We start from the raw sequence: 27,766 nt of genomic DNA, 5'->3' as shown, positions 1-27,766 counted from the left end.
TAGTGGATAATTTGGTTTATCACTAACAATAACATCAAAATCTTTGGAAGGTTTTAAATCAATCCAAGGGATAGAATAAAATAGCAATGCAAATAAAGATAATTATAATTTTTTTTTCAAAAGAGAATTTTCTTTTCCTGAAAAAGATATTAAAGTACCTCATTTACTAAGATGCTAAAGAAATGCAATCCAAAAGCATTTACCATGTTCTGCTTTTAGGAAGGAAAAAAGCATATCCCTACCAAAGTCTTTTAAAAAAAATGATGTCAATTTTTTGCCTTGCAAGAATTCCATCACACTATTCAAGCATTTTTCAAGCAGAGTTGAAAGAGTTAAGGAAGGGCTAACTGGTTAAAGATTAGCTCCTGAAACCGAAGACAACAGGACCAAGTAGCATCCTAAAGTAAGTAGTCAATCCTAAAGCAACCAGTCACTCCTAAAGGAAATCAACCCTGAATATTCATTGGAAGGACGGATGCTAAAGCTGAAGCTCTAATACTTTGGCCACCTGATGTGAAGAACTGACTCACTGGAAAAGACCCTGATGCTGGGAAAGATTGAGGGCAGGAGAAGGGGGTGACAGAGGATGAGATGGTTGGATGGCATCACTGACTCAACAGACATGAGTGTGAGCAGACTCCAGTCGATAATGAAGGACAGGAAAGCCTGGCCTGCTGCAGTCTAAGGGGTCGCAGAGAGTCAGACACAACTGAGCAACTGAATAACAACAAAAGTAAATATTATCAAAAGCAACCAGAGAGAGAGAGATTTTCCAAGGCTGGCATGTGCCTAGGAAACTAAGAGACACTACCTTTTCTGTTAGGGTAAACTGAGGTTTTTCAAGAGTATGGAGGGAAAGCAGCAACAGGGGATTCTTTAGATTAAGAGCCCAGGGCTTAAAGTGTTATTCAAATACAGTTCAACCACTATCAAAAATCACACCCAAATCAAACTGTCCAACCAACTCTCTGTTAAAGCCCATCTGCTGCAAAAAAAAAAAAAACCAAAAAATCTTACCAGAATATTTGTGATATATTTTGGATCCAGTTGATAACGACTTATGATTACCTCCTTGAGTGCACTGTAAATAAAAAAATTATGCCATTTTGCAACTATCATGAAAATAATTCATATTCCAAAAATAATAATTAATACTGATGCACAACTGTTGAGTTCTAGTTTTACTAGAAACAGGACATTTACACAGTATCCAAGTACCTGCCCCCAGATTATATTAATTAAAAACAGAGAAATGGTAAGTCCACAGTGGAGAAACCTGGTGGACACCAGCCTGACCACAGTTAACATCACTAGTGAAGGCACAAGCTGACCTCGTGTGCCTCCCAGTGTGAAGTACTGAGAGGGACACAAGGTCATTGTAAGTAGTTTTTTTGTCAAAAATGCATTACTTGTATTTAATTATGAGGAAACATGAGACCAATCCAAAACTGAAGGACAGTCTATAAAATAATTTGCCCATACTCTTCAAAAATATCAATGTCATGGTTTATAATTTAAACATTAATTAACTTTTTCAATTTTATTGGAAAGACAAAGAAAGGCCAAGGCAGTGTTCCATATTTAAAGAGACTGAACAGTCATAACAACTAAATGCATGATCACAGTCTGGGTTCTAGGTCAGAGGGGAAAAATTTGCCACAAAAAATATTGGGAAAACTGGAACAATGTGGTTTAATGTTGAATTTGATAACTGCACAGTGATTATGTAAGAGAATACCTTTTTTTTCTAGGAAAAGATACACTATAGTATTTAGGAATCAGGATGCATGTTATCTAGAACTTGCTCTCAAATGGTTCTGCAGAAATAATATTGATACATGCTCAGATAGATACAGAAAGTACACACACACATGCATACTCATATAAAATACGGCAAAATCTTCACTGGTGAATCTGAGCAAAGGTTACTGTATACGAATCTGTACAATTCTTGTACCTCTATCTTTTAAAGTTAAAAAATATTATTTATCTTATTTTTCAGAAATGTGAAAAAGCGATGAGACTTTAATTTATCTAATGGTGTAAGATGGAAGATTTGAGTGCCAACTGTACAAATATAATGCATTTACTTTTTTATTATTTATTTATTTATTTTTTTAAATAATGCATTTAACAGCACTTACGACTGCAAACTTTGAAGATCATAAGGTTTTTCCCTTGTTTTGTGTTTTAGTTCAATGATGATCCAGCTATAAAGTAAAGAGACAGTATTGATTAAACATAACAACTCTACCTTTTATTATTACCTTTTATTATTTTCTTAATAAACTAATAAAAATATTCGCACAGGGAATTACAAGGAAATTAACAGAAAAAGGATCTATACTATAGATATGCCTTCCATTTCTTCCTTGGCCCTCGGATATTGTTTATAAAGAACTCAGCCATTCTAACATGGACCTTCTGGCCACCACAGTCAAGATCACATAAAGCCAAGGCTTAGCTGGTCCTGCTGGGCCACCTTCAAGTGAAAAGACAAAAAGGCACTGAGAGAAAAAGAAAAGTGGCCACAGGCCTCCAGAAGACAGAAGTGGAGAGAGTGCCTGCCATGGCTGTGATCACTTTTTAGTCTCAGTCTCTTCCAATAAAATCTTTTTGGCTTAAACTAGCTGGAGTGTGTTTCCATTCCTCTTCATTACATAACCCCTAAAACAACCGTATCTCACTTTAAAATACAATAAATAAGCAAATATGTGAGTAGCGTAAGTTGTTTATGTACAGTGAACAGCAATCCAACTTTAAAATACTGAACAGTGTTCAGTAAAAATATACAAGCAAAAGGAAAAACATTTAAAAATAAGATATAATACATTGCTAGTAAATTCACAGAAGATCTCTGGAAGGTTATGGCATGTGACATCAATTCTACAGAAGTAAACTGAGCAACTAGGGGGTTGAGACGGAATAGGATTGAGATGGGATTGTCACTGTCCACTCTTTTCTATCTTTTGAATTCTAAATCACAAAATCATGTTACATATTCAAAAGTACATTTAATTAAATGAATTCAAAAAGCATGAAAACAAGTAATATAGAGGCAGCCCAACTCACTAGGTCCTCACTGGCTCGGAGCAGGAGATTTCACTGTCCTTATCAGTTCTTCGGACCCCAGCAGTGTTCACACACCAGCATGTGGAGGTGCCGTTGCACTGCTTGGCTTTAAAGAGCCCCTTGTCGTCACACTCAGGATCATAGAGCCCGTCATTATTCTGGATGGCGCCCTCTGGTTTCTGTCTTCTCCCGGTCTTTGAGTGACTCATTTCTGCCTTCATCACCAAGCATTTAGCAGCCACTGAAAGGAAAGTGTCATGCAAACTGAAAAATAACTGCAGTTTTGTGTTTAAGGAAAAAATTTAATTTACTCCAAATTCCCAGGGCTAAAGATTATTACAGATTTTATAAGTTTTCACGTTCACTTTCTAAATCATAAGAAACTTCAAAGATGATATAATGTTGACAAAATAGCATGATTCAGATTTGAGCCAATTAAACACTTCCAACTCAAGATTTATCAATTAAAGAAGTATAAATCAAATAAAACTTAAAGGCAATGAGGATATTCTACTCACATTTTGTGCAAATGATGGAATGTTGTGTACCGGCTGAAATACACTGGCACTGACCGTACGCATTCACAGAGCAGTTTGTGGTCAGTTTGTAGCTTTCACACACACATCCTGGTGGGGGGAAAAATCCACTTTAAAAATGAGGATGTAACTATCAACTCTGATGCTGAATCCCCAAGTTACAGGACACACAGCCTTAAAGAGTGGTCCTGAATGTTCAACTTTTCAGCTACAATTGAAGTGGCTGACACAATGCTAAATAGGCAGTCTAATTTGCATGCTTTCCTACGTTGCTTTTTTAAACCAAGAATAAACTCTCCAAACACCAGATTCAGCTTTGCCTTCATGATACTCCCAGACTCAGCTTCTTCCCTCCTGTCCTGCTGAACACTCACCTGCCGGTCATGACTCTCTGCTTCAAAATCAACAACACACTACTATATATAAAATAATCAGTAAGGACCTACTGTATAGCACAGGAACTCTACTCAGAATTTTTTAATAACCTATATGGGAAAATAATCTGAAAAAAATGAACATATGTTCCGGTATAACTGAACCACTTTGCTATATACCTGAAACTAATATGTTATAAATCAACTAGATCCCAATATAAAATAAAAATTAAGTTAAAAATGCCAATTCTAGGATCTGTGAATAACTCACATTTCTTCCTTCTTCCCACCCTTTAATTAATAAGAGATACTTCGTTTGAGACTTAATGGAAACATACTCAATCCTTGGATAATTTTGTGTCTTGGAAAAATCATACTTTCAATTGAATTGGGAGGTACCTCTTTCCTAACTAAATTAAATCCTAGTACCTGATTTTGAAAGTGCTATTAAGCAGTCCATCCTGGTTATTGATGTCAGTTTAATAGTTATATCTTTGACTATCTCAAAAGTTCATTTTAACTTCAAATTGACAAGTCCATTTAATTTCTTTAATTAGTCTAGATAAGAGTGAAAGCATTATAAACACTAACTTTAACAGGCTGAAGAACTGATATATTGAAACTTCATATCTCAAGTTGGCCTTAATTTTTCCCTGTTTAAATTATAATCAACATGAACCACCTATATAATTTGTCCATCACTAAACTCAGTATTGGGGTCACAAAAAGAAAAAGTCTAGTGACTGTCCTCAAGGAGTTAAAAATCTTACACTGCACTATGCTATATACCTGCTTAGAGAACAAAGTTATGCCTAAACATCGTGAAATTTAAAAATGACAATCAGGTACACACTTTCTGAACATACTCCGACAGCAGCTATTATCACTTTAAAGCAATTTGTTTTGGTCCTGCCGCAGGCCATGTGGAATCTTAGTTCCCCAACCAGAGGTCCTACCCAGTGCCTTCTGCAGTGGAAGCACTGAGTCTTAAATCGCTGGACCGCCAGGGAATTCCCACTTTAAAGCAATTTAAAATTAAATATTTAGCCTCAGACTGAAGTTGAAATAACATGAGTTGATTAAACTGCATTATTTTGAAACTGTAATGAATTAGGCCAAACCCTGTTGGTGAGACTATAAAAATAAAAGCCTTTCAGAAAGCTGGTTAAACGACACCTCACTGCTAGCCACCACCTTAGAAATAAATCAAGAGATGGCGGCCCAGATGTTTATTCCAGAGTAAGAAAACCTGGAATCAAATTACACGTCCAAGAATAGAATAATGATGCGACCTTCCAGGCTGCAGATTGTTTTATATCATTTAAATCGTGTTTTTCAAGACTAAAGGAAACGGAAAACTGAATACAATGTGGGGGGCGAGGATGGCGGGGATCAAGACCTAAAACAACGTGTTTAGGTTTAGGGTAATGTTTAGAGCAAAGTCTGAAAGAAAAATATATCTGATTATTAATTACAGGCTTCTTTTAAGATGGTGGCAATTATTGTTGTTTTTTAAAAACTCTTTACGGTTATCGATATAACTGGGTTTCCTACAATAAACTTGGCATTACTTATATAATCCTTAAAGAGAAAATATCCATACACCGGGCAGTCAAGGCCCAGGAAGACGCCCCGTCCCCCTCTTCCCCCGCGCCCCAGCACAGGTGCACAGCGGCCCCAGAGGCCTCGCCGCAGTCACCGGTCCCCGCCAGAGACACATCCGGGGCCCGCCGCAGGTGCCCAGGGAGGGGCGGGGCCGAAGGTCGTCGTCGCAGAGTCCCCTCCCGGCCCGGGCAAGTTTCCGCCTCGACAAAACCTCCAGGGCGCAGGGGCCGGAGGTGGGCGCGCCGAGGCGGAGGCTAAAGCGGCTACTCAGTTCCCTACCGGTCCCTCCGCCCCTACCTGAGCCATTTTCCCAGAGAGGCGAGCAGAGCGCCAAGCGAGGCCGCTCCCTCCCGCCGAGCGAGTGAGCGCCTTCCCGCCACCTCCCAGCCTCAGGGGGCCTGGGCAGCCCCGCGCCGTCCATCTCCAGGCGGGAAAGCGCGGCTCCCTCCCCGCAGTCTACATGTAGGGCACCGAGGACCGCCACCACCACCGCCCCGCCCCGCCCCCCGGTCCTCCTCACCCCACGACTCCGCTCCTCACCTTGCTGGGCTGCGGCCACCGCCGCCGTCGCCGCGGCGACCAGGAGCCCGAAAGCGAGGGCCTGGCGGAGCGCCATGCTGTGCGCGCCGAGGACTAGGGCGCTAGAGCGCGAGGGCGCCAGGCCGGTCGAGGGCTGGCGCTAGGACGAGCGGACAGAGTAGGTCGTCGCTAGCCACTGACCGGCCGGACGGCGTGAGGCGTGGAACGCGCGGCTTAGCTTCGAGAGGACTACAGCGAGGTGTTCGAGGATTCGATGACGGTGCTAGCTGGCCGACGGACTGCGCGATTTGGGCGCGCGGTAGAGCGGAGCAGACCTGCTCGACCTGGCGGCCCCGCCCCCGGCCCCGCCCCGGTCCCGCCCCGGTCCCTGCCGGCGGCCGCTCACCTCCGCAGGCCGGTTCTCCGCGTCGTACCCGCCGGGGGGCGGGGGAGGGGAACAGGATCCCCTCCCCCACCCGGGACGCGGCCGTGGGATACCACCCTCTTCCCGAGACGCGCCTGGTCCGCCCTGTCCCCGCCGCCTCCAGGTGCCTCTTCCCGCCGCGGCCGGTGAGGTGGGACGGGTGGGACCCTGGAGGAAGTTGGAAAATACTGACCCTTCTTTATCACCAGTGAGAGCACCACTCTGAAACCTCGAAGAAATGGAGTCTGGAGGAAAGAGTCAGGGGGCAGGGAGGAGGAAGGTGGACGGTGAAATGGAATACAAAGAGAAGCGGGCCAACTTGCCCAACCTCCGTAAAAATAGACCTCTGACTTTACCTGGCGGTTTAATTGTAGGCCTGTGAAACGAAAAAAAGAAAAGCAAATCTCCCTAGCTCTCAGGATGACAAACGCGTGTTCCTTATCATTATTCTCAATGTCTTTTCCATTTCTTATAAGCCTTTTTTAGCATTTGAAGGTTTAAGAGAAGGTGTTCCCATAGAGGGGAATGCTGGAAACTGAAATTATCTGGGTTGATTAATATTAGAGAACAATGCTGATAAGTATTGCGAGAATATAAAGAAGTAGAAACAAAGAACAATTATTTCAGCGCAAATGAATTAAAATCACAACAGGCTGTTGTTACACTCAAAATAATTGTTGTGACGTGAAACTTTTAATAACTATTAAAGTATTAAGTGTATTTAATGTTATTTTTGTTAGCTGCAATATCATTATGACCTATTTTTAAGTCTTTTTTCCAGCTTAAATTATCGAAGAGTTCAAAAGAGGAAAAGTGAAAAGGCAATTTAAAGATTCAACTAATTTTGATTAATTTTTAAAGTTTTGATTAATTTTTACAAATATATATAAAATCATGGATTATGCTTTTATTGAGCAATAATTTAAGTGTGTTGTGAGCCTGGTGGGCTATAGTCCTTAGGGTCACAAGAGTTGGACAAGGCTTAGGGACTAAACAATAACTCTCCTAACTCTCCCAATGTAAATAATTACATTGTTGAAGTAATACCAATATAATGTGAATTTTACTGGGATATTAAGTTATTTAATTATTTGATTATTGACATCTTAAGGAAATCCTATCAGCGTTTTAAATCTGAAAATCTGAACTAGACCTGAGTTCTGGAACTTTGTGATCTTTCAAAAATTTCTTCAAATGAAGACTGTTAGTATCAAATCAGGAACAACTGTCAACCAGATTTTTGTTATCTTCTGCATTTGGGATGTTTCAGGAAGTTACACACTGCCAGCCCCCAAACTATACACACACGTTTCCCAAGAATAACTGGTTATTGTGGCTTTGTTTGCAAAATAATCCATTGCCAAGTCTGAATCTGTTATCTATCTAATCCAGAAAAATCAAATCTTTTAATAACTTGACAGCTCTTTATTAAATGTTCATTTCATTAATGTGAATTGAGTAAACATGACTATTAAATAAATGACAAAATACCACAGTAATCTGACTTGTAGTATTTGAGTATACATCCAAGATATTGTTTCTTTTTATGGCTCTTTAACACATTCTCAATTTGTCACTGCTCAAAATTGCTCTCATTTTGTACTTTTTCAATCTTTCGTAGCTTCAGTGCTGTATTTAAGAAAATAGTTTCATACACAAGCATACTCTTTAAATTGTTCTTAAGTTTTACAGGTGTTGCTTTTTAATTTTCACAGTAGTCAGTTTGATACCTAATATTTGACTAAGAAGAATATGACTATTAAAATTTGTATCTAAACTTTTCTGACAAAACTCACAGCCCATCAGTTAAGAATCCAATTAAAAAACCAACGTCAAAGACAAAGAACGGATAGAAAAAGAAACTGGTTAAGGAAGATATAATGGGTAGTGCAAAATATTTCTATGATAGGGATTTGGGTTGTGACTTTCCCTTAAAATAAAAAAGATAACGTTAAATATAGTTTTGGAGAAAAGTTAGTATCCTGTTCTTTAAAAACAAGGGAAAGAAAATTAAGAAAATTACTCATTTTATACTTAATATTCTATAGTACAGTTTCTTCACAGATTTTAGAGTGTGTGTGTGTAAAATTTAATGAAACCTAAAATGGGATGAATTTTCCTTGTAGATGGCTAGTGCAGGGGTCTCCAACCTCCAGGATCTCATGCCTGGTGATCTAAGGTGCAGCTGATGTAATAATAATAGAAATAAAGTGCACAATAAATGTAACACACTTGAATCATCGAGAAACTACACCCCCACCCCTGTCAGTGGAAAAATTTTCTTTCATGAAACCAGTGTCTGGTGCCAAAGAGGTTAGGGACTGCTGAGCTAGAGGAAAGTGTAATGTGTAGATATTTGCTATAAAGGGCTATTAATTCTAAAAATTTTAGTTATTTCATGAGCAATACATTAGTAGAAAGCAAAAATACATGACATAGAATGAAGAATGAAAAAAAAAAAAAAAAGAATGAAGAATGAAAGCTTTTTCTGACCACTCATCAGCAAATCCCTCCTAGATAATACTCATTAACAGTCTGGTAGTCATGTAACTGAACACAGCAATTCATACAACTGTATTCTTGATACATTACTTCTCACATATACTAAAGAACCTGGTTTCATAGAATGTACTCTGCAGGATAGAGGATATTACTTAGTTTGGTTTAGGTTTATAAAAATAGTCTGTATAATTCAGAGTCCACCTTAATACATATAATTTTTTGTGTATAATTTTGATCAAGTGTCATTATATTTGTCATTTAAAAAATTGACTTTGTCGCCAAAGCAGAACACTTGACCCCTAGTCATAAAGCCCTTTCCATGTCTTTCTACCCTTGAAATCATTTTATAAAATATAAAACACTACATGATAAGTACTTAGTACACTATTTAGTGGGCTACCCAGGTGGAGCAGTGGTAAAGAATCTGCCTGCCACTGCAGGAGATGAAGGTTTGATCCTTGGGTCGGAAAGATACCCTGGAGAAGGAAATAACACCCCACTCCAGTATTCTTGTCTGGGAAATCCTGTGGACAGAGGAGCCTGGCTGGCTACAGTCTAGGGGATCACAAAGAGTTGGACGTGACTGAGTATACATGCCTGCTATTGAGTACATTAATATGTAGATGTTTATTAAGTGGTAGGTGACTTCGGCCAGGAATTCACTGGCTGTCCAGTGTTTATAACTCCATGCTTCCACTGCAGAGAGCATGGGTTCAATCCCTGGTCGGAGAACTAAGATTCCACAGGCTGCATGGCACAGCCAAAAAATATAAAATACAATAAAATAAAATGCAATCCCTGCTCCCTCCAAATGAAATCCCAACTCTGACTTTTTCTAGGATAAATTAGTTTGCCTAGTCTAGCACTCAAGGCCAGTTTCATGGACATGCAACCTGCACAGTCACATAGGACCCCATGCTTACTTAGAAGGGCCCTACACTTGGTATAGTGCCCTACCATAACAGTCTTGAAATTCTTAATATTTTAATAAGGTATCCATATTTTCATTTTGTACTGGGCTCTGGAAGTTATATAGTCAACACAATGTGAGAAATAGGGTAGTAAAATGAGAGAAATGAGGGTTCAAGGAAAGATCTTATAAATGTGAAGGATAATACAACATGTTTATGTGGTGATGGAAATGATCCAGAAGAAGGGAAGATTGATGAAGCAGAGATGGGAAATTAACTGGAGGAGGGACAATGTTGAGAAAGGGAGAGAAGAGGGAGGATGGCACCCAGAGTGGAGGGTGAGCCCTTGAGACCAGCAGGGACAGGCTTCCTACCATAACAGAAGAATAGAGAGTAGAAAGTGCAGTCGCTCAGTCGTGACCAACTCTTTGCGACCCCATGGACTGTAGCCTACCAGCTTCCTCCGTCCATGGGATTTTCCAGGCAAGAATACTGGAGTGGGTTACCATTTCATTCTCCAGGGGATCTTCCCGATCCAGGGATTGAACTTGAGTCTCCCGCATTTCCGGCAGATGCTTTACCATCTGCGCCACCAGGGAGGCCCAACAGAAGGACAGAAGCAGATGCTAACGAGGTAGTGGAGAATGAAACAGTTCTGACACTTTTATGTTATCAAAGATGTATGAAGTGAGGTCACCATCTGCAAGAAGAGTGTGAAGGTGAGGAAATATGAATTATTTTTTAAATATTTATTTATTTAGCTGGGTCAGGCCTTAGTTGCAGCACAGCAGATCTTTGATCTTCCTTGTGGGAAGAATCAGCATGTGGGATCTAGTTCTCTGACCAGGGATCCAACTCAAGCCCTCTGCATTGGGAGTGTGGAGTCTCAGCCACTGGGACACCAGGAAGCTCCCCCAAGAGTTATTTTAAATTTTATTCTGAAACTTTAGATTTTACAGAAGAGTTGAAAATATGGTATAAAGTTCTCATATGTCCTTTACCCACTATCCTCTAGTGTTAGCATCTGACATAACCATACGAACTTAATGCTGATACAACATATTGACTAAGCTGTTGACTTTACCGGGAATTTCCCAGTTTTCCCACTAGTGATCTTTCACTGTTCCAGGATTCAATCCAAGATTCTGTATTGCATTTAAGCATCATATCTCCTTAGTGTCCACCAATCTATGATAATTTCTAAGTCTTCCCCTTTCACTCATGACCTTGACACTTTTGAAAAGTATTTTGTACAGTATAGTTTTGGTGGAATGTCCCTCAGTTGGGGTTTGTCGGATGTTTTCTTGTGAGTGGAGAGAGTTATGCATTTGGGGAGGTAAAATGTCACAGAAGTGTTACACCCTTTTCATTGAATCATGTCAGAGGGTATATGATATCAATATGATTTATCACTTGGATACTTTATTACTTGAATTCGTTGTATCACTTGTATATGGTGGTGTTGCCAGGTTTTCCCACTGTGAAGTTGTTTTATTTCCATTTTCATAATCTTCATTTGAGTCTGTCACTATATTCAGCCAACACTCAAGGGGAGGGAAGTTAAGTATCACCTCTTGAATAATGAAATATAAAAAGAAACTGGGATTTCCCTTGTGGTCCAGTGGTTTACAATCTGCCTGCCAATGCAGGAGACATGATTTGATCCCTGGCCAGAGAAGATCCCATATGCCTCAAAGCAACTAAGCCCATGCACAATGACTGAGCCCGTCTTTAGAGCCCATGAGCCACAACTACTGAAACCCGAGGGCTCTAGAGTCTGTGCTCTACAAGTTAAGCCACTGCAGTAAGAAGCCCTCGAACCACTAGAGAGTAGCCCCCGCTCTTGGCGGCTAGAGGAAAGTACAAAGCAACGAAGACTGAACACAGCCAAAAAATAAGTAAAATTTTAAAAATAAATGAATGAAATTGTGGATATATGTTAAACCCATCAGAGTTTTAATAAATATTCTAGGGGAGATACTTTGAGGCTATATAAACATTCTATTTCTCCTTAAATCTTTTTGAGGAGGAAAAAAAAAGAAAAATGGAGGAAGTCATTTTAGAATGGGCAGAAAACTTGATAGTATTTGCTGGGCAATATGCAGTGTTCATTTGCGGTTCAGGATCACCAGCTCGAACTGAAATCCATCAACGGCATTGTGTGATTTACTCCAACAACAACCAGCTGTTTGGGTGCAGGCTGTGAGATGGTAGGAAGTTGGGTTCAACCAGAATGGTTTATTTTAGGTCAATATGACAGAAGAGAAGGACAAGATTGTTAGGGAAGATATTTGCAAAAGTGGGATGAAAATGCTGGGCCAAGAGACCTAAGCAGGGTTTGGAAGTGAAGACAGGAGAGAAGAAGCAGCTGCTGAGCAAGGTTGAAGAACTGTGACAGTGTGAGTTCTTGAGTAAGGGAGCTGGAAGGAGGTGATGGGAGGGGCTTCCAAGGAGCTGAATGTTTAGAAGGAGAAAAGGAACATGGTTGGAAATGGCAAGCGGCACATAGACTATCCTGCCAGGCCCTCAGGTGCTCAGGATGTGAGTGCCTTCTACCTGAGTGGGCTGCTTGGGAGATGGGATAATCAGGGACCGTCAGGTTCACTTAGTGCCGTTAGACTGAGGGAACGTTCAAAGGAGATGTGGCCAGCCGCATGTTTGATGGTGATGGCCTGGAGTTGCAGAGGGCACAGTGGAAGAGTTTGGGGACAGCAGAGAGTGGTTGGATCAGATTAGGTCATGAACTCAGGAATTCTGGGATGAGTGTCCAGTGTTTTGGGTTTGTTTTTTAAAAAAAATATTTATTTATTTATCTGGCTTCCCCGGGTCTTAGTTGTAGCGCTCGGTATATTTAGTTGTAGTATATGGTATCTGGGTTTCCCTGGTGGCTCAGCTGGTAAAGAATCTGCCAGGAGACCTGGGTTCGATCCCTTGGTTGGGAGGACCACTTGGAGAAGGGCATGGCAACCCACACCAGTATTCTTGCCTGTAGAATCACTACGAACAGAGGAGCCTAGTTAGCTTCAGTCCCTGGGGTCACAAAGAGTCGGACATGACTGAGCAACTAAGCCCAGAACAGCATGTGGGGTCTAGCCCCCCAACTAGGGATCGAACTGGGGCCCCTTGCATTGAATGAGGAATCTTAGCCGCTGAACTACCAGGGAAGCCCCAAGTGTCCTGTGCTGGGTCACCTAGAGAGATTGTTTTTCTGGCAGTGACTGAGGCAAATGAGATATAAAGCATGACAGGATTAGCCTGACAAGCGCTTGGAGGGAGATGGGAAATCAGCCTGAGCTTGTGGATTTTCAATAGTTAGTGGAAGGTCCAGGAGCTTCAGGATGACTGCCCACACCCGCAGAGGGTAGTGGTGGTGGCAGTCTTGTGGGGTGGGGTGGCCTTGGTCTCTCTGAGAGGTATGGTAATGTAGGGGCTATGGGGTGGCCATCTTAGCAAAAAGCCACCTGAATGATTGAGTCATGACCATTAATAAATATTGGGCATCTATTTTGTGTATGACTTCCCTGGTGGCTCAGATGGTAAAGCGTCTGCCTACAGTGCGGGAGACCCAGGTTCAATCCCTGGGTCGAGAAGATCTCCTAGAGAAGGAAATGGTAACCCACTCCAGTATTCTTGCCTGGAAAATCCCATGGACGGAGAAGCCTGTTAGGCCACAGTCCATGGGGTTGCAAAGAATCGGACATGACTGAACATGAGTTAATTCAACAGTGTAAAAAGAATAGTGTTCTTCTTAAAGACAACTGAGAGAGGAATTAGATGCTTCCAGAAATTGTATTCTGGCCTAGACAGAAGGAAATAAGAGTGTAGCAAACACAGATGGACCTTAACCTTAGCCTTATCGGTATCAGAGAGGGGTGAGGTCTTTATGACGGCTCATTTACCGTGTTGGCAACAGCCCTGATGCAACCTGAGAGCTTTTTTTTCAAACAGTATTCATGTTTAATGGCATCTCTGAAGCAACCAAGTATACATACAGAATTACGAGGAACTTCTTTATCCTGGTAACTGGACAAGGTCCAACAGGACTGTGGCCTTGGGTTCTCATGTGGCTGGTTGCGAACGAATGCACTGGCAGCTTGCAAGGCATGATAAGGAAATGACAAAGGAAAAGAAAAATTCACGCTTAGATTTTCTGTCCTTTCTGGAATTATCTTTATGTCCCAATAGGGACTCTTGAGATGTCCCTAGAAAATCAAGATGTGTGATAAGAATGAACTAAATGTCACAAACTTAATTTCATTGGTACTCCTACTCAGGATGAATGAATTATCAAGTGTCATAGTCTAGATGAACTATACACAATACACATCAATACATTGAATACTGACTCAGAATGTACTCGGTTTGATAATGTTCCAGGAAGTCTGGGATGTCTTGTATCCTAGTGCTAAGGATCAGTCGTCACTGAGGACTGAGTGAGGAAAAGGGGAGAATGATTGTCGTGAATTGGTGGAAGGAAGTGAAAGAAGCAAATAACAAATGTGGATAGAGGAGGAGGGAGGGAGGACATGATGCATCTTCGTTGGTTCCCTGTTTGTAAAAAAAAAAAGAAGAAGAGGAACTTCCAGGAGTTTGCAGGGAAATTTTGTGATAAAGTAATGACCACATTTCCATTTCCACACAGGATTTATTAGGTGATCTAGCAGCAGGTTGTAATAGGAGTGGTGGTGGTGATGATGATGATGATGATACAAAGTCCTATACAGAGCAAATCTACAGTTAGCATTTTCCCCCATGGTTAGCAACTAACAGAACCTGCCAGAATATAGCTAGGAGCTAATGTGTGTTGAGTTGAGTCACTTAACACAATTGGAGCACTGTTAGGGACCAATTTCTATCTCCTCTTTGGTCAAAAAGACAGCCCAGAAAAAAACAGCTTGTGGGTCTAAATGCTGCAAGTTCAAAGAATATCTCAGACTCATGAAGGTTTAGTAAGCCATCTGGACGTGAAGGACATCACACTTTGCTTCTATTCTTAGGAAGAGAAGACTTTGTAGGAGAAAGTTGCAGGTGCGTGGGATGGAGATTGCTAACCAGTGGAATTTCACAAGTATAGATAAGTAGCTCTATTTCACAAGTAGCTCAGTTTGTATGTCATCCCAGCTAGTTCACCCCAATAGAAACACTCCATCTGAAAGCAGAGGTTAATTCATTTGGGGGCTTAAAATAGGAACAAAGAAGGTGAAAGTTGTCCTATGAGTAAGCCTTAAGAGGATCCAAAATTATGATATTTCAGAATCAATTGGAGGGTAGAGGAGATAAAATGATTCTGTTTTAATCAATAGTCAAACCGTGGGTCTCCATTCTGGTTCTGTGGATACTCAGTTTCAATAAGTCAGAATTCTTAAGGTTCTCAGCCGATGAGCTTCCAGGTTCAGCAGCAAGACAGATACTGACACAGAAACTCTAGCGTGTAGAATTAATAGGGTCAGGGTTGGACTAGCCTCTATGCAATTCTACATCATTGTAAATGTTAATGAAACAGGCTGCTTTCTCTTTTTCAGCTTTTTTTTTTTTCTTTTTGATTCTTCTTACCCTCAAAGGTTTTCAGAGCCTTATTTGGCTACTGATCAGAAATCTTCCTTAGTGGTTTGTTAATTCAGCTGACCATTTAGAAAGGAAGAGAAGAGAAAATGAACATTTGGTAAGAACTCACAAGGTGCATTCTTCACATTATCTTGTGTAATCTTCACAGAGACTGGATCATTTATTTCCATTTTACGATCAGAGAACTGTTTAAGCAAAGTTGAGTTAACACCCACAATCCCATAAGTGAATGGTGGTGCCAGGGTTTGGCCCTAGGAATATGTGACACCAAAACCTGTACTCTTTCCCCATGGAGCTCCAGTATAGCTTCAGTGCTATCAGCCCTAAAGCTTATTGTCTTAGTTGTCAAAACTTAGAGAAATTAGATGAGTTCTGGCAGTTAATAACTTCGGACTAATTCCTAAAGGAGCTTGTAGTTAGATGCTTATCTTTACAGCGGACCTTCATTCTTTAAAGTGAGATGTCATACTTTCTAACACAGAGACTACACAATATTTTGTACTTTGCTTACTTCCTGTAAAAACGCCCATGAGAATGAGAGTAATAAAGCAGCCAAGCCCTTACAACCATAAGGAACCCTCCCTGTCTTCTTCCTGCTGGGGGTTGGTAGAAGAGAGAGGACCCTGTCTGTTGGCCACTCAGTCTGGAATTACATATGCAGAGGCACCTAAGCATAGGTATGTTATGTACACACGACCCAGAATTCAAAAGCTATATTGGTTGTGGGTCAAGGGCCTTACCACATCAGCCCATCTCTCCATGATTTTTGAGGCTTGAGGTAATAAAGCCCTCTGATTCCCTCCCAAATTGTTTCCCCTCTCCTCCCCTGCTTCGGTCTTCATTGCAATTGCAATGAAATCAGCACTCATTTCTGAAAGTAGAACAGGTGGCAAAGAACACTAACCTAACAGTTAGTCACCACTCAGACAATGCTCTGAGTGTAAACTTGGGAGAGTAATTTGCCCCCTGGTCAGATGAGAATTCACTCTAATACTTGGTTCATACCTAGCAGTGCTGGGTTAGTTTTCGAAGGCTCTAGGCTATAGCTTATTTCAAGATAAGCCCTCTGGCTCAATTAGGCATTCCTAGCCCCACCCCATAGGTGCCCAGCCCAGCGGACTCCTGCTCTATGCTCCACCCCTCATTTGTCACAGCCACAGTTGGGGTCTTCCATGTAATCTGTACCCCAAAGTAGGAGGCTAGGTTCTGTGCTTGTTTCCCTGGACACAGTCTTAAACTCAGCTCCCTGCTACGAAACTATTAACAACGATGGGCTAGTGAGTGACAGCTCCCAGGTTAGAAATTTACATTACATTAAAAACAATTTTTTAAAAAATCACTCTTCAACTTTTTTTGCCGTGCTGCATGGCAAGTGGGATCTTAGTTCCTTAACCAGGAATCAAACCTGTGCCCCCTGAAGAAGTATGGAGGCTTAACCATTGGGCCACCGGGAAATCCCTAGATGTTTGCATTTTAATTCAGGCCTTCTGGGGATGTTTGTATCCAGAAGAGGCAAGTGATGGTAGGAGTCTTAGCCGCAAAAGCATGTCTTTGAGGGAGGTGTTTGAGGTAGCATGGTTTTTCAGTACCTATCAAATCACTGATTAATTTGTTGTAACTTGTTTACTTAATACACATATACTAAGTTCTTAAATTATTTAAGTTATACAACATTGTCCTAAGCATTACTGGCATCCAGGGAGTAATTAATGGCATCCAGGAACTAAAGGACATAAAGCCTGTTCTCAAGAACCTCCAGACCCGTTGGGAGAGATTTGACACAAATGAAATTAAAAAATGAAGATCTGCGTATTAACACCAGGCAATAATACTAGGATACAATATTAAACTTTAAACGGATCATGAGACTGAGTTCTGGGAGTTTGTAAAATAATTCCCAGAAAAATCTCTCAGGGGAAGTTAAGTGCTTTTCTTTCAGGACGCCAAAGTTCAGCCTGGATACTGATCATCTCCTTAATAGCAAAGAGAATGATCATTATTTGAACACATTCACTGCAGCCTCTTTGTGGGGAAGATTCTAAGACTTTGGGTCTTTTCAGATGAGGATCCACAAGCCACTCGTTGACGTGCACAGTTCTTCTGAGATTGTTAAGCAGATCATTTCCATTGTATTCAGCCAGGAATCGAGACTGAAAAGCAACATTTTCAATAAATTGATAATCAGATGTCTTTAAAAAATCTAAAACTGATTTATAACTGTAAAATTAACACAAGCTTGGAGAAATATAGAAAAGTATAAAGAAACAAATCACATAAAAAGAAGAAAACCACAATCACCCATAAATCCACATATAACTTATTTATTTTTCTAGAATATTTGTTTGTATTCATGTTTAGAATGCTACAGAACATTTGATTTTAAAATATTGGATCACTGGGACTTCCCTGGTGGTCCAGTGGTTAAGAATCTACCTTCCACTGTAGGGAATGTGGGTTTGATCCCTGGTTGGGAAAGTAAGATCCAACATGCAGTGAGGTAGAGCCAAAAAGAAATTTGAATCACATGGTATATAGTTTTATACACTGAATATTTAACATTATATCATATTTTCCATGCAGTTAGTTATCCCTGAAAAACATGATTTAAATTTACATGATTTACAATTTACTGCATAAATTTCATTGTATGAATATGCTATAATTAAGCAATAATTTCCTTAATCTTTCCAACATTTAGGTTGTTTCTATTTTCCAGTGTTACATGAGATGGAAAAGACAATATGTTTTCTTCACTGGATGAGTTTTTGAAATGGAATTAGTGAGTAAGATGATGAGAGGATTTTTAGCTCCTTTATACTTATTTATAAATTGCTTTCCAGAAAATTACTCTATTTAAGCTTCTCTCTGTTAGGCATGAGTGTGTGATTCATTGGATCCTTATTTTCACTTACTGTTACCATATTTTAAATCTTTGTCAATGTGCTAGACCAAAAAAAAATAGTATCTAACCACTTTTAATATGTATTTCTTTTTTTTAAATTTGTATTTCTTTGATAACTAATGATGTTAATTTATTAACCATTGCACTTACTTTTCTTTATATTGTATGTAGGTGTCCTTTGAATATTTTCTATTGAAATCTCAGTGGTTTTAAAAATAAATTTTATCAGCACTGGGTGGGAAGAGGGGGAATTAGACAAAGGCGATCAAAAGGTACAGACTTCCAGTTATGAAACAGCAGGATCCTGAGGGGTCTTCCTAGGGAAAGACACCCTCCTCTATGTCCCTACTTCTCATTTGTAGAAAAGCTTTAGACTAGGGTCTTTCCCCAAATTCCAAGGAGCAAATATAATTGGAGAGTATGCCCAGAAGTGGGATTGCTGGGTCATATGGCAGTTCTATTTCCAGCTTTTTAAGAAATCTCCACACTGTTTTCCATAGTGGCTGTACTAATTTGCATTCCCATCAACAGTGTAAGAGGGTTCCCTTTTCTCCACACCCTCTCCAGCATTTATTGCTTGTAGACTTTTGGATAGCAGCCATCCTGACTGGCGTATAATGGTACCTCATTGTGGTTTTGATTTGCATTTCTCTGATAATGAGTGATGTTGAGCATCTGTTCATGTGTTTGTTAGCCCTGTGTATGTCTTCTTTGGAGAAATGTCTGTTTAGTTCTTTGGCCCATTTTTTGATTGGGTCATTTATTTTTCTGGAGTTGAGCTGGAGGAGTTGCTTGTATATTTTTGAGATTAATCCTTTGTCTGTTGCTTCATTTGCTATTATTTTCTCCCAATCTGAGGGCTGTCTTTTCACCTTGCTTATAGTTTCCTTTGTTGTGCAAAAGCTTTTAAGTTTCATTAGGTCCCATTTGTTTACTTTTGCTTTTATTTCTAAAATTCTGGGATGTGGGTCATAGAGGATCTGAGAAAAATGAAGAAACAAAGGAAAACAGGCAAGCAAGACAAAATAATAACAGTTTGGCTGTAAAACAAAGTCGAGGGCCTTTAGTTCCTCATCAAGGACCAGTTCCATCTGGCCCCATCACCTCATGGCAAATAGATGGGGAAACAGGAGAAACGGTGAGAGACTTTATTTTCTTGGGCTCCAAAATCACTGCAGATGGTGACTGCATCCATGATATTAATAAACGCTTGCTACTTGGAAGAAAAGTTGTGACCAACCTAGACAACATACTAAAAAGCAGAGACATTACTTTGCCAACAAAGGTCCGTCTAGTCAAGGCTATGATTTTTCCAGTAGTCATGTATGGATGTGAGAGTTGGGCTATAAAGAAAGCTGAGCACCAAAGAATTGATGCTTTTGAACTAAGACTCTTGAGAGTCCCTTGGACAGCAAGGAGATCCAACCAATCCGTTCTAAAGGAAATCAGTCCTGAATATTCATTGGAAGGACTGAAGCTGAAACTCCAATACTTTGGCCACCTGATGTGAATAACTCACTCATTAGAAAAGACCCTGATGCTGAGAAAGATTGAAGGTGGGAGGAGAAGGGGACGACAGGGGATGAGATGATCGGATGGCATCACCAACTCAATGGACATGAGTTTGAGTAAGATCCGGGAGTTGGTGATGGACAGGGAGGCCTGGTGTACTGCAGTCCATGGAGTTGCCAAGAGTCGGACATGACTGAGCAACTGAACTGAACCAAACTGAGGGATACAATGAACAACATGATTAATATAATTAACACTGCTGTATGTTGTATATGAAGGCTAAAAGAGCTAATTCTAAGATTTATCATCACAAGGAAAATATTTTTTCTTTTTCTTTTATTTTGTATTAAATAAGATGATAGATGTTCATTAAACTTATTGTGGTAATCATTTCATGATTTATGTAAGTCAAATCATGCTGTACACATGTATAATGCTGTAGGTCAGTTATATCTCAATAAAACTGGAAGAAAAAATTTATAAGCACTTAGGTGAAAACTCTTTGTCATACTTATAGACAAGTGTTTTTCCTAGTTTGTTTGACTTCTAATTTTATGATTTTTTTATTTACAGAAGATTTATATTTTCTTTTTTTTTTTTTTTTTTTGCACTCCCACCAAAGGTTTTTTTTTTCTTTTTATTTTTTTTCCATTTATTTTTATTAGTTGGAGGCTAATTACTTCACAATATTGTAGTGATTTTTGTCATACATTGACATGAATCAGCCATGGATTTACATGTGTTCCCCATCCCGTTCCCCCCTCCCACCTCCCTCTCCACCCGCTCCCTCTGGGTCTTCCCAGTGCACCAGGCCTGAGCACTTGTCTCATGAATCCAACCTGGGCTGATGATCTGTTTCACCCTAGATAATATACAAGTTTCAATGCTGTTCTCTGGAAACATCCCACCCTCGCCTTCTCCCACAGAGTCCAAAAGTCTGTTCTGTACATCTGAGTCTCTTTTTCTGTTTTGCATATAGGGTTATCGTTACCATCTTTCTAAATTCCATATATATGTGTTAGTATACTGTAATGGTCTTTATCTTTCTGGCTTACTTCACTCTGTATAATGGGCTCCAGTTTTACCCATCTAATTAGAACTGATTCAAATGAATTCTTTTTAATGGCTGAGTAATATTCCATGGTGTATATGTACCACAGCTTCTTTATCCATTCATCTGCTGATGGACATCTGGGTTGCTTCCATGTCCTGGCTATTATAAACAGTGCTGCGATGAACACTGGGGTGCATGTGTCACTTTCAGATCTAGTTTCCTCGGTGTGTATGCCCAGAAGTGGTATTGCTGGGTCATATGGCAGTTCTATTTCCAGTTTTTTAAGAAATCTCCACAATGTTCTCCATAATGGCTGTACTAGTTTGCATTCCCACCAACAGTGTAAGAGGGTTCCCTTTTCTCCACACCCTCTCCAGCATTTATTGCTTGTAGACTTTTGGATAGCAGCCATCCTGACTGGTGTGTAATGGTACCTCATTGTGGTTTTGATTTGCATTTCTCTGATAATGAGTGATGTTGAGCATCTGTTCATGTGTTTGTTAGCCCTGTGTATGTCTTTGGAGAAATGTCTGTTTAGTTCTTTGGCCCATTTTTTGATTGGGTCATTTATTTTTCTGGAGTTGAGCTGGAGGAGTTGCTTGTATATTTTTGAGATTAATCCTTTGTCTGTTGCTTCATTTGCTATTATTTTCTCCCAATCTGAGGGCTGTCTTTTCACATTGCTTATAGTTTCCTTTGTTGAGCAAAAGCTTTTAAGTTTAATTGGGTCCCATTTGTTTATTTTTGCTTTTATTTCCAATATACTGGGGGGTGGGTCATAGAGGATCCTGCTGTGATTTATGTCGGAGAGTGTTTTGCCTATGTTCTCCTCTAGGAGTTTTATAGCTTCTGGTCTTACATTTAGATCTTTAATCCATTTTGAGTTAATTTTTGTGTATGGTGTTAGAAAGTGTTCTAGTTTCATTCTTTTACAAGTGGTTGACCAGTTTTCCCAGCACCACTTGTTAAAGAGGTTGTCTTTTTTCCATTGTATATTCTTGCCTCCTTTGTCGAAGATAAGGTGTCCATAGGTTCGTGGATTTATCTCTGGGCTTTCTATTCTGTTCCATTGATCTATATTTCTGTCTTTGTGCCAGTACCATACTGTCTTGATGACTGTGGCTTTGTAATATAGTCTGAAGTCAGGCAGGTTGATTCCTCCAGTTCCATTCTTCTTTCTCAAGATTACTTTGGCTATTCGAGGTTTTTTGTATTTCCATACAAATTGTGAAATTATTTGTTCTAGTTCTGTGAAAAATATCATTGGTAGCTTGATAGGGATTGCATTGAATCTGTAGATTGCTTTGGGTAGTATAGTCATTTTGACAATATTGATTCTTCCAATCCATGAACACAGTATATTTCTCCATCTGCTTGTGTCCTCTTTGATTTCTTTCATCAGTGTTTTATAGTTTTCTATGTATAGGTCTTTTGTTTCTTTAGGTAGATATACTCCTAAGTATTTTGTTCTTTTTGTTGCAATGGTGAATGGTATTGTTTCCTTAATTTCTCTTTCTGTTTTCTCATTGTTAGTGTATAGGAATGCAAGGGATTTCTATGTGTTAATTTTATATCCTGCAACTTTACTATATTTGTTAATTAGCTCTAGTAATTTTCTGGTAGAGTCTTTAGGGTTTTCTATGTAGAGGATCATGTCATCTGCAAACAGCGAGAGTTTCACTTCTTCTTTTCCTATTTGGATTCCTTTTACTTCTTTTTCTGCTCTGATTGCTGTGGCCAAAACTTCCAAAACTATGTTGATAGTAGTGGTGAGAGTGGGCACCCTTGTCTTGTTCCTGATTTTAGGGGAAATGCTTTCAATTTTTCACCATTGAGGGTGATGCTTGCTGTGGGTTTGTCATATATAGCTTTTATTATGTTGAGGTATGTTCCTTCTATTCCTGCTTTCTGAAGAGTTTTAATCATAATGGATGCTGAATTTTGTCAAAGGCTTTTTCTGCATCTATTGAGATAATCATATGGTTTTTATCTTTCAATTTGTTAATGTGGTGTATTACATTGATTGATTTGAGGATATTAAAGAATCCTTGCATTCCTGGGATAAAGCCCACTTGGTCATGGTGTATGATTTTTTTAATATGTTATTGGATTCTGTTTGCTAGAATTTTGTTAAGAATTTTTGCATCTATGTTCATCAGTGATATTGGCCGGTAGTTTTCTTTTTTTGTGGCATCTTTGCCTGGTTTTGGAATTAGGGTGATGGTGGCCTCATAGAATGAGTTGAATAAGATAGGTGTTAGCTCTTCTCTAAATTTTTGGTAGAATTCAGCTGTGAAGCCATCTGGTCCTGGGCTTTTGTTTGCTGGAAGATTTCTGATTACAGTTTCAATTTCTGTGCTTGTGATGGGTCTATTAAGATCTTCTATTTCTTTCTGGTTCCGTTTTGGAAAGTTATACTTCTCTAAGAACTTGTCCATTTCTTCCAAGTTGTCCATTTTATTGGCATAGAGCTGCTGGTAGTAGTCTCTTATGATCCTTTGTATTTCAGTGTTGTCTGTTGTGATCTCTCCATTTTCATTTCTAATTTTGTTAATTTGGTTCTTCTCCCTTTGTTTCTTAATGAGTCTTGCTAACAGTTTGTCAATTTTGTTTATTTTTTCAAAAAACCAGCTTTTAGCTTTGTTGATTTTTGCTATGGTCTTTTTAGTTTCTTTTGCATTTATTTCTGCCCTAATTTTTAATATTTCTTTCCTTCTACTAACCCTGGGGTTCTTCATTTCTTCCTTCTCTAGTTGCTTTAGGTGTAGAGTTAGGTTATTTATTTGACTTTTTTCTTGTTTCTTGAGGTAAGCCTGTAACGCTATGAACCTTCCCCTTAGCACTGCTTTTACAGTGCCCCATAGGTTTTGGGTTGTTGTGTTTTCATTTTCATTCATTTCTATGCATATTTTGATTTCTTTTTTTATTTCTTCTATGATTTGTTGGTTATTCAGAAGTGTGCTATTTAGCCTCCATATGTTTGAATTTTTAATAATTTTTTTCCTGTAATTGAGATCTAATCTTACTGCACTGTGGTCAGAAAAGATGACTGGAATGATTTCAATCTTTTTGAATTTACCAAGACTAGATTTATGGCCCAGGATGTGATCTATTCTGGAGAAGGTTCCGTGTGCACTTGAGAAAAAGGTGAAGTTGATTGTTTTGGGGTGAAATGTCCTATAGATGTCAATTAGGTCTAGCTGGTCCATTGTGTCCTTTAAAGTTTGTGTTTCCTTGTTCATTTTCTGTTTAGTTGATCTATCCATAGTTGTGAGTGGGGTATTAAAGTCTCCCACTATTATTGTGTTACTATTAATTTCCTCTTTCATACTCGTTAGCGTTTGCCTTACATATTGTGGTGCTCCTATGTTGGGTGCATATATATTTATAATTGTTATATCTTCTTCTTGGATTGATCCTTTGATCATTATGTAGTGTCCTTCTTTGTCTCTTTTCACAGCCTTTATTTTAAAGTCTATTTTATCTGATATGAGTATTGCGACTCCTGCTTTCTTTTGGTCTCCTTTTGTGTGAAATATTTTTTTCCAGCCCTTCATTTTTAGTCTGCATGTGTCCCTTGTTTTGAGGTGGGTCTCTTGTAGACAACATATATAGGGGTCTTGTTTTTGTATCCATTCAGCCAGTCTTTGTCTTTTGGTTGGGGCATTCAACCCATTTACATTTAAGGTAATTATTGATAGGTATGGTCCTGTTGCTATTGACTTTGTGGTTTTGGGTTCACATTTATACGACCTTTCTGTTTCCTGTCTAGAGAAGATTCTTTAACATTTGTTGAAGAGCTGGTTTGGTGGTGCTGAATTATCTCAGCTTTTGCTTGTCTGTAAAGCTTTTGAATTCTCCTTCATATCTGAATGAGATCCTTGCTGGGTAGAGTAATCTAGGTTGTAGGTTATTCTCTTTCATTACTTTAAGTATGTCCTGCCATTCCCTTCTGGCCTGAAGGGTTTCTATTGATAGATCAGCTGTTATCCTTATGGGAATCCCTTTGTGTGTTATTTGTTGTTTCTCCCTTGCTGCTTTTAATATTTGTTCTTTGTTTTTGATCTTTGTTAATTTGATTAATATGCATCTTGAGGTGTTTCGCCTTGGGTTTATCCTGTTTGGGACTCTCTGGGTTTCTTGGACCTGTGTAACTATTTCTGTCCCCATTTTAGGGAAGTTTTCAGCTATTATCTCCTCAAGTATTTTCTCATGGTCTTTCTTTTTGTCTTCTTCTTCTGGGACTCCTATGATTCGAATGTTGGGCGTTTCACATTGTCCCAGAGGTCCCTGAGGTTGTCCATGTTTCTTTTGATTCTTTTTTCTTTTTTCCTCTCTGCTTCATTTATTTCCAACATTTTTATCTTCTACCTCACTTATCCTATCTTCTGTCTCCGTTATTCTACTCTTGGTTCCCTCCAGAGTGTTTTTTTATCTCATTTATTGCATTATTCATTTTTAATTGACTTTTTTTTATTTCTCCTAGGTCCTTATTAAACATTTCTTGCATCCTCTCAATCTTTGTCTCCAGGCTATTTATCTGTAACTGAATTTTGTTTTCAAGGTTTTGGATCATTTTTATTATCATTATTCTAAATTCTTTTTCAGGTAGATTCCCTATCTCCTCCTCTTTTGTTTGACTTGGTGGGCATTTTTCATGTTCCTTTACCTGTTGGGTATTTCTTTGCCTTTTCATTTTGTTTAGATTGCTGTGTCTGGAGTAGGCTTTCTGTATTCTGTTGGTCTGTGGTTCCTTTTTATTGTGGAGGTTTCACCCAGTGGGTGGGGTTGGACGATTGGTTTGCCAAGGTTTCCTGGTTAGGGAAGTTTGCGTCAGTGTTCTGGTGCGTGGAACTGGATTTCTTCTCTCTGGAGTGCAATGGAGTGTCCAGTAATGAGTTTTGCGATGGGTCTATGTGTTAGGTGTGACTTTGGGCAGCCTGTATGTTGAAGCTCAGGGCTATGTTCCTGCATTGCTGGAGAATTTGCGTGGTACATCTTCCTCTGGAACTTATTGGCTCTTGGGTGGTGGTTGGTTTCAGTGTAGGTATGGAGGCTTTCGAATGGTCTCTTATTACTTAATGTTCCCTGTAGTCAGGAGTTTTCTGGTGTTCTCAGGTTTGGGGCTTAAGTCTCCTGCCTCTGGGTTTCAGTTTTATTCTTCCAGTAGTCTCAAGACTTCTCCAACTATACAGCACTGATAATAAAACTTCTAGGTTAATGGTGAAAAGATTCCCCACCATGAGGGATACCCAGAGAGGTTCACAGAGTTACTTGAAGAATAGGAGAGGGAGGAGGGAGATAGAGATGAGCAGGAGGAGATAAAAGGGGGACTCAAGAGGAGAGAGACAGATCTACACAGTTCTCTGTTCCCAAAGTGTTCTCCGTAGCCCAGACACCCACAGAGATTCACAGAATTGGATTGGGAAGAGAGGGGGGAGGGAGGAAATAGAGGTGTTCTGAGGTAGAAAACAGAGAGTCAAAAGTGGGAGAGAGTAATCAACACACTCCTCAGTAAAAATGGGTACTGAATATTGGATTCTTAAATGTCCAAAATGGATATCAAATACTGAAAAACAAAGATTAAAAATTTAGAGTAGATGTTAGACTCTTAAAAATACAATATTAAAAAGAAAAACGCAAAATATTTTAGAAATATATATGATGTTCAGTTTAAAAATAGGGCTTTCCTTTTTTTTTTTTTTGCAAGGTTATAATGAAATGAAAATAAAAATTAAGGAGTAATAGAGGAGTAATAGAGGACTTTAAAAGAAAATAAGAGAAAAAAAATAAAACAAGAAAAAAATTTTTTCCTAATTAAAAAAAATAGTAAAAATATATGAAAATGAAAGTTAAGGAGTAATGGAGGAGTAATAGGGAATTTTAAAAGAAAAGAGAAAAATAAAAAAAGAAAAGAAAAGAAGGAAAAAAAAATTTTTTAATTAAAAAAAAAAAAAAAAAGTAAAAATATATCTAGGAATTTCTCTGGAGCTGTTGTGGTCAGTGTGGGTTCAGTTCAGTTGCAGATAGCTCCTCGTTCCAGCTTACAGTTCTCAATATCTATAGGCCCCTTCTGATGTAGTTGGTGTTATCTACAGGGATTTTAATCTGTTTCACCAGAGGTTCCCTTTGTTTATTTGGTTTCTGTTTGCCGGTCTCTTCAGTGTCTAATTTCGGCCCTGACACAGGCGGGCGGAGGTGGCCTCTTGTTTAGTTTCGCTGGTTCAGTTGTGCTGCGGGGAGGGAGGGGCGCTGCAGACAAATGTCACTGGCGAGTGTGGGGAGCACTCGCAGTGTTCCGGTCACACTGGGTTTGCCCCCACTCACGGGTGGGTGCTCTCCCGGTCTACACTGCTCAGGCTCCCGGCTGCTCTATATGGAGCGGGCCCTGCGTTGCGTGCAGTTCCAGTTTTTGGGTATTCCACAAAAGCGCGGACTCGGTTGGGCCTGCATTTTGTGCCTTCCCCGGCCCGAGCAGCTCAGGCAGCCAGGAGCTTGACGGGCGCACTCTCCCCGGGTGCGGTGCACCTTATCCCCTCCAAGGTCCCAGCCTCAGTTTCCGCGTGTGCACGTGTGCGCGCGCCAGTCAGGTTCTAGCAGCTTGTGTCTGTTCTCGGGAGCTGGCCTCTAGCCACAACCCTCCCAGCAGATGTCGACCATCCAGAATGTCAGGAAGTCTTTGGTTAGAAACTGGAGGCCTGTTTGCAGTGTGGTACGGGGTGCCGGCTCTGGGGCCGAGTTTGCCCCTTTCCCCTCCCCCCTGCCTCCTGCCTCCGGTGGGGAATGGGCT

General features: G+C 39.9%; 1 protein-coding gene across 2 annotated transcripts in view; it reads right to left on the bottom strand.

Annotated features, from left to right (window-relative positions):
* EPCAM (epithelial cell adhesion molecule) overlaps window positions 1-27,766 on the bottom strand; it is a 51,236-nt gene that overhangs the window by 5,633 nt on the left and 17,837 nt on the right. Inside the window, exons 1-5 of one of the 2 annotated variants that reach the window (XM_020888890.2) lie at window positions 6,128-6,469; window positions 3,591-3,698; window positions 3,073-3,313; window positions 2,145-2,210; window positions 1,018-1,081 (exon numbers count right to left, since the gene is read on the bottom strand). In XM_020888890.2, coding sequence (XP_020744549.2) covers window positions 1,018-1,081; window positions 2,145-2,210; window positions 3,073-3,313; window positions 3,591-3,698; window positions 6,128-6,203 — 555 coding nt within the window. In that variant the 5' untranslated portion in view covers window positions 6,204-6,469. Of the gene's footprint in view, window positions 1-1,017; window positions 1,082-2,144; window positions 2,211-3,072; window positions 3,314-3,590; window positions 3,699-6,127; window positions 6,470-27,766 lie in introns of those variants that run through there. The other variant, XM_020888891.2, reaches the window with a different exon arrangement.

Source organism: Odocoileus virginianus, chromosome 2 (genome assembly GCF_023699985.2).
Source record: "Odocoileus virginianus isolate 20LAN1187 ecotype Illinois chromosome 2, Ovbor_1.2, whole genome shotgun sequence".
NCBI lineage: Eukaryota > Metazoa > Chordata > Mammalia > Artiodactyla > Cervidae > Odocoileus > Odocoileus virginianus.
The sequence above is the reverse complement of the archived record's forward strand: the minus strand, read 5'-3'. Positions and strand labels throughout refer to the sequence as shown.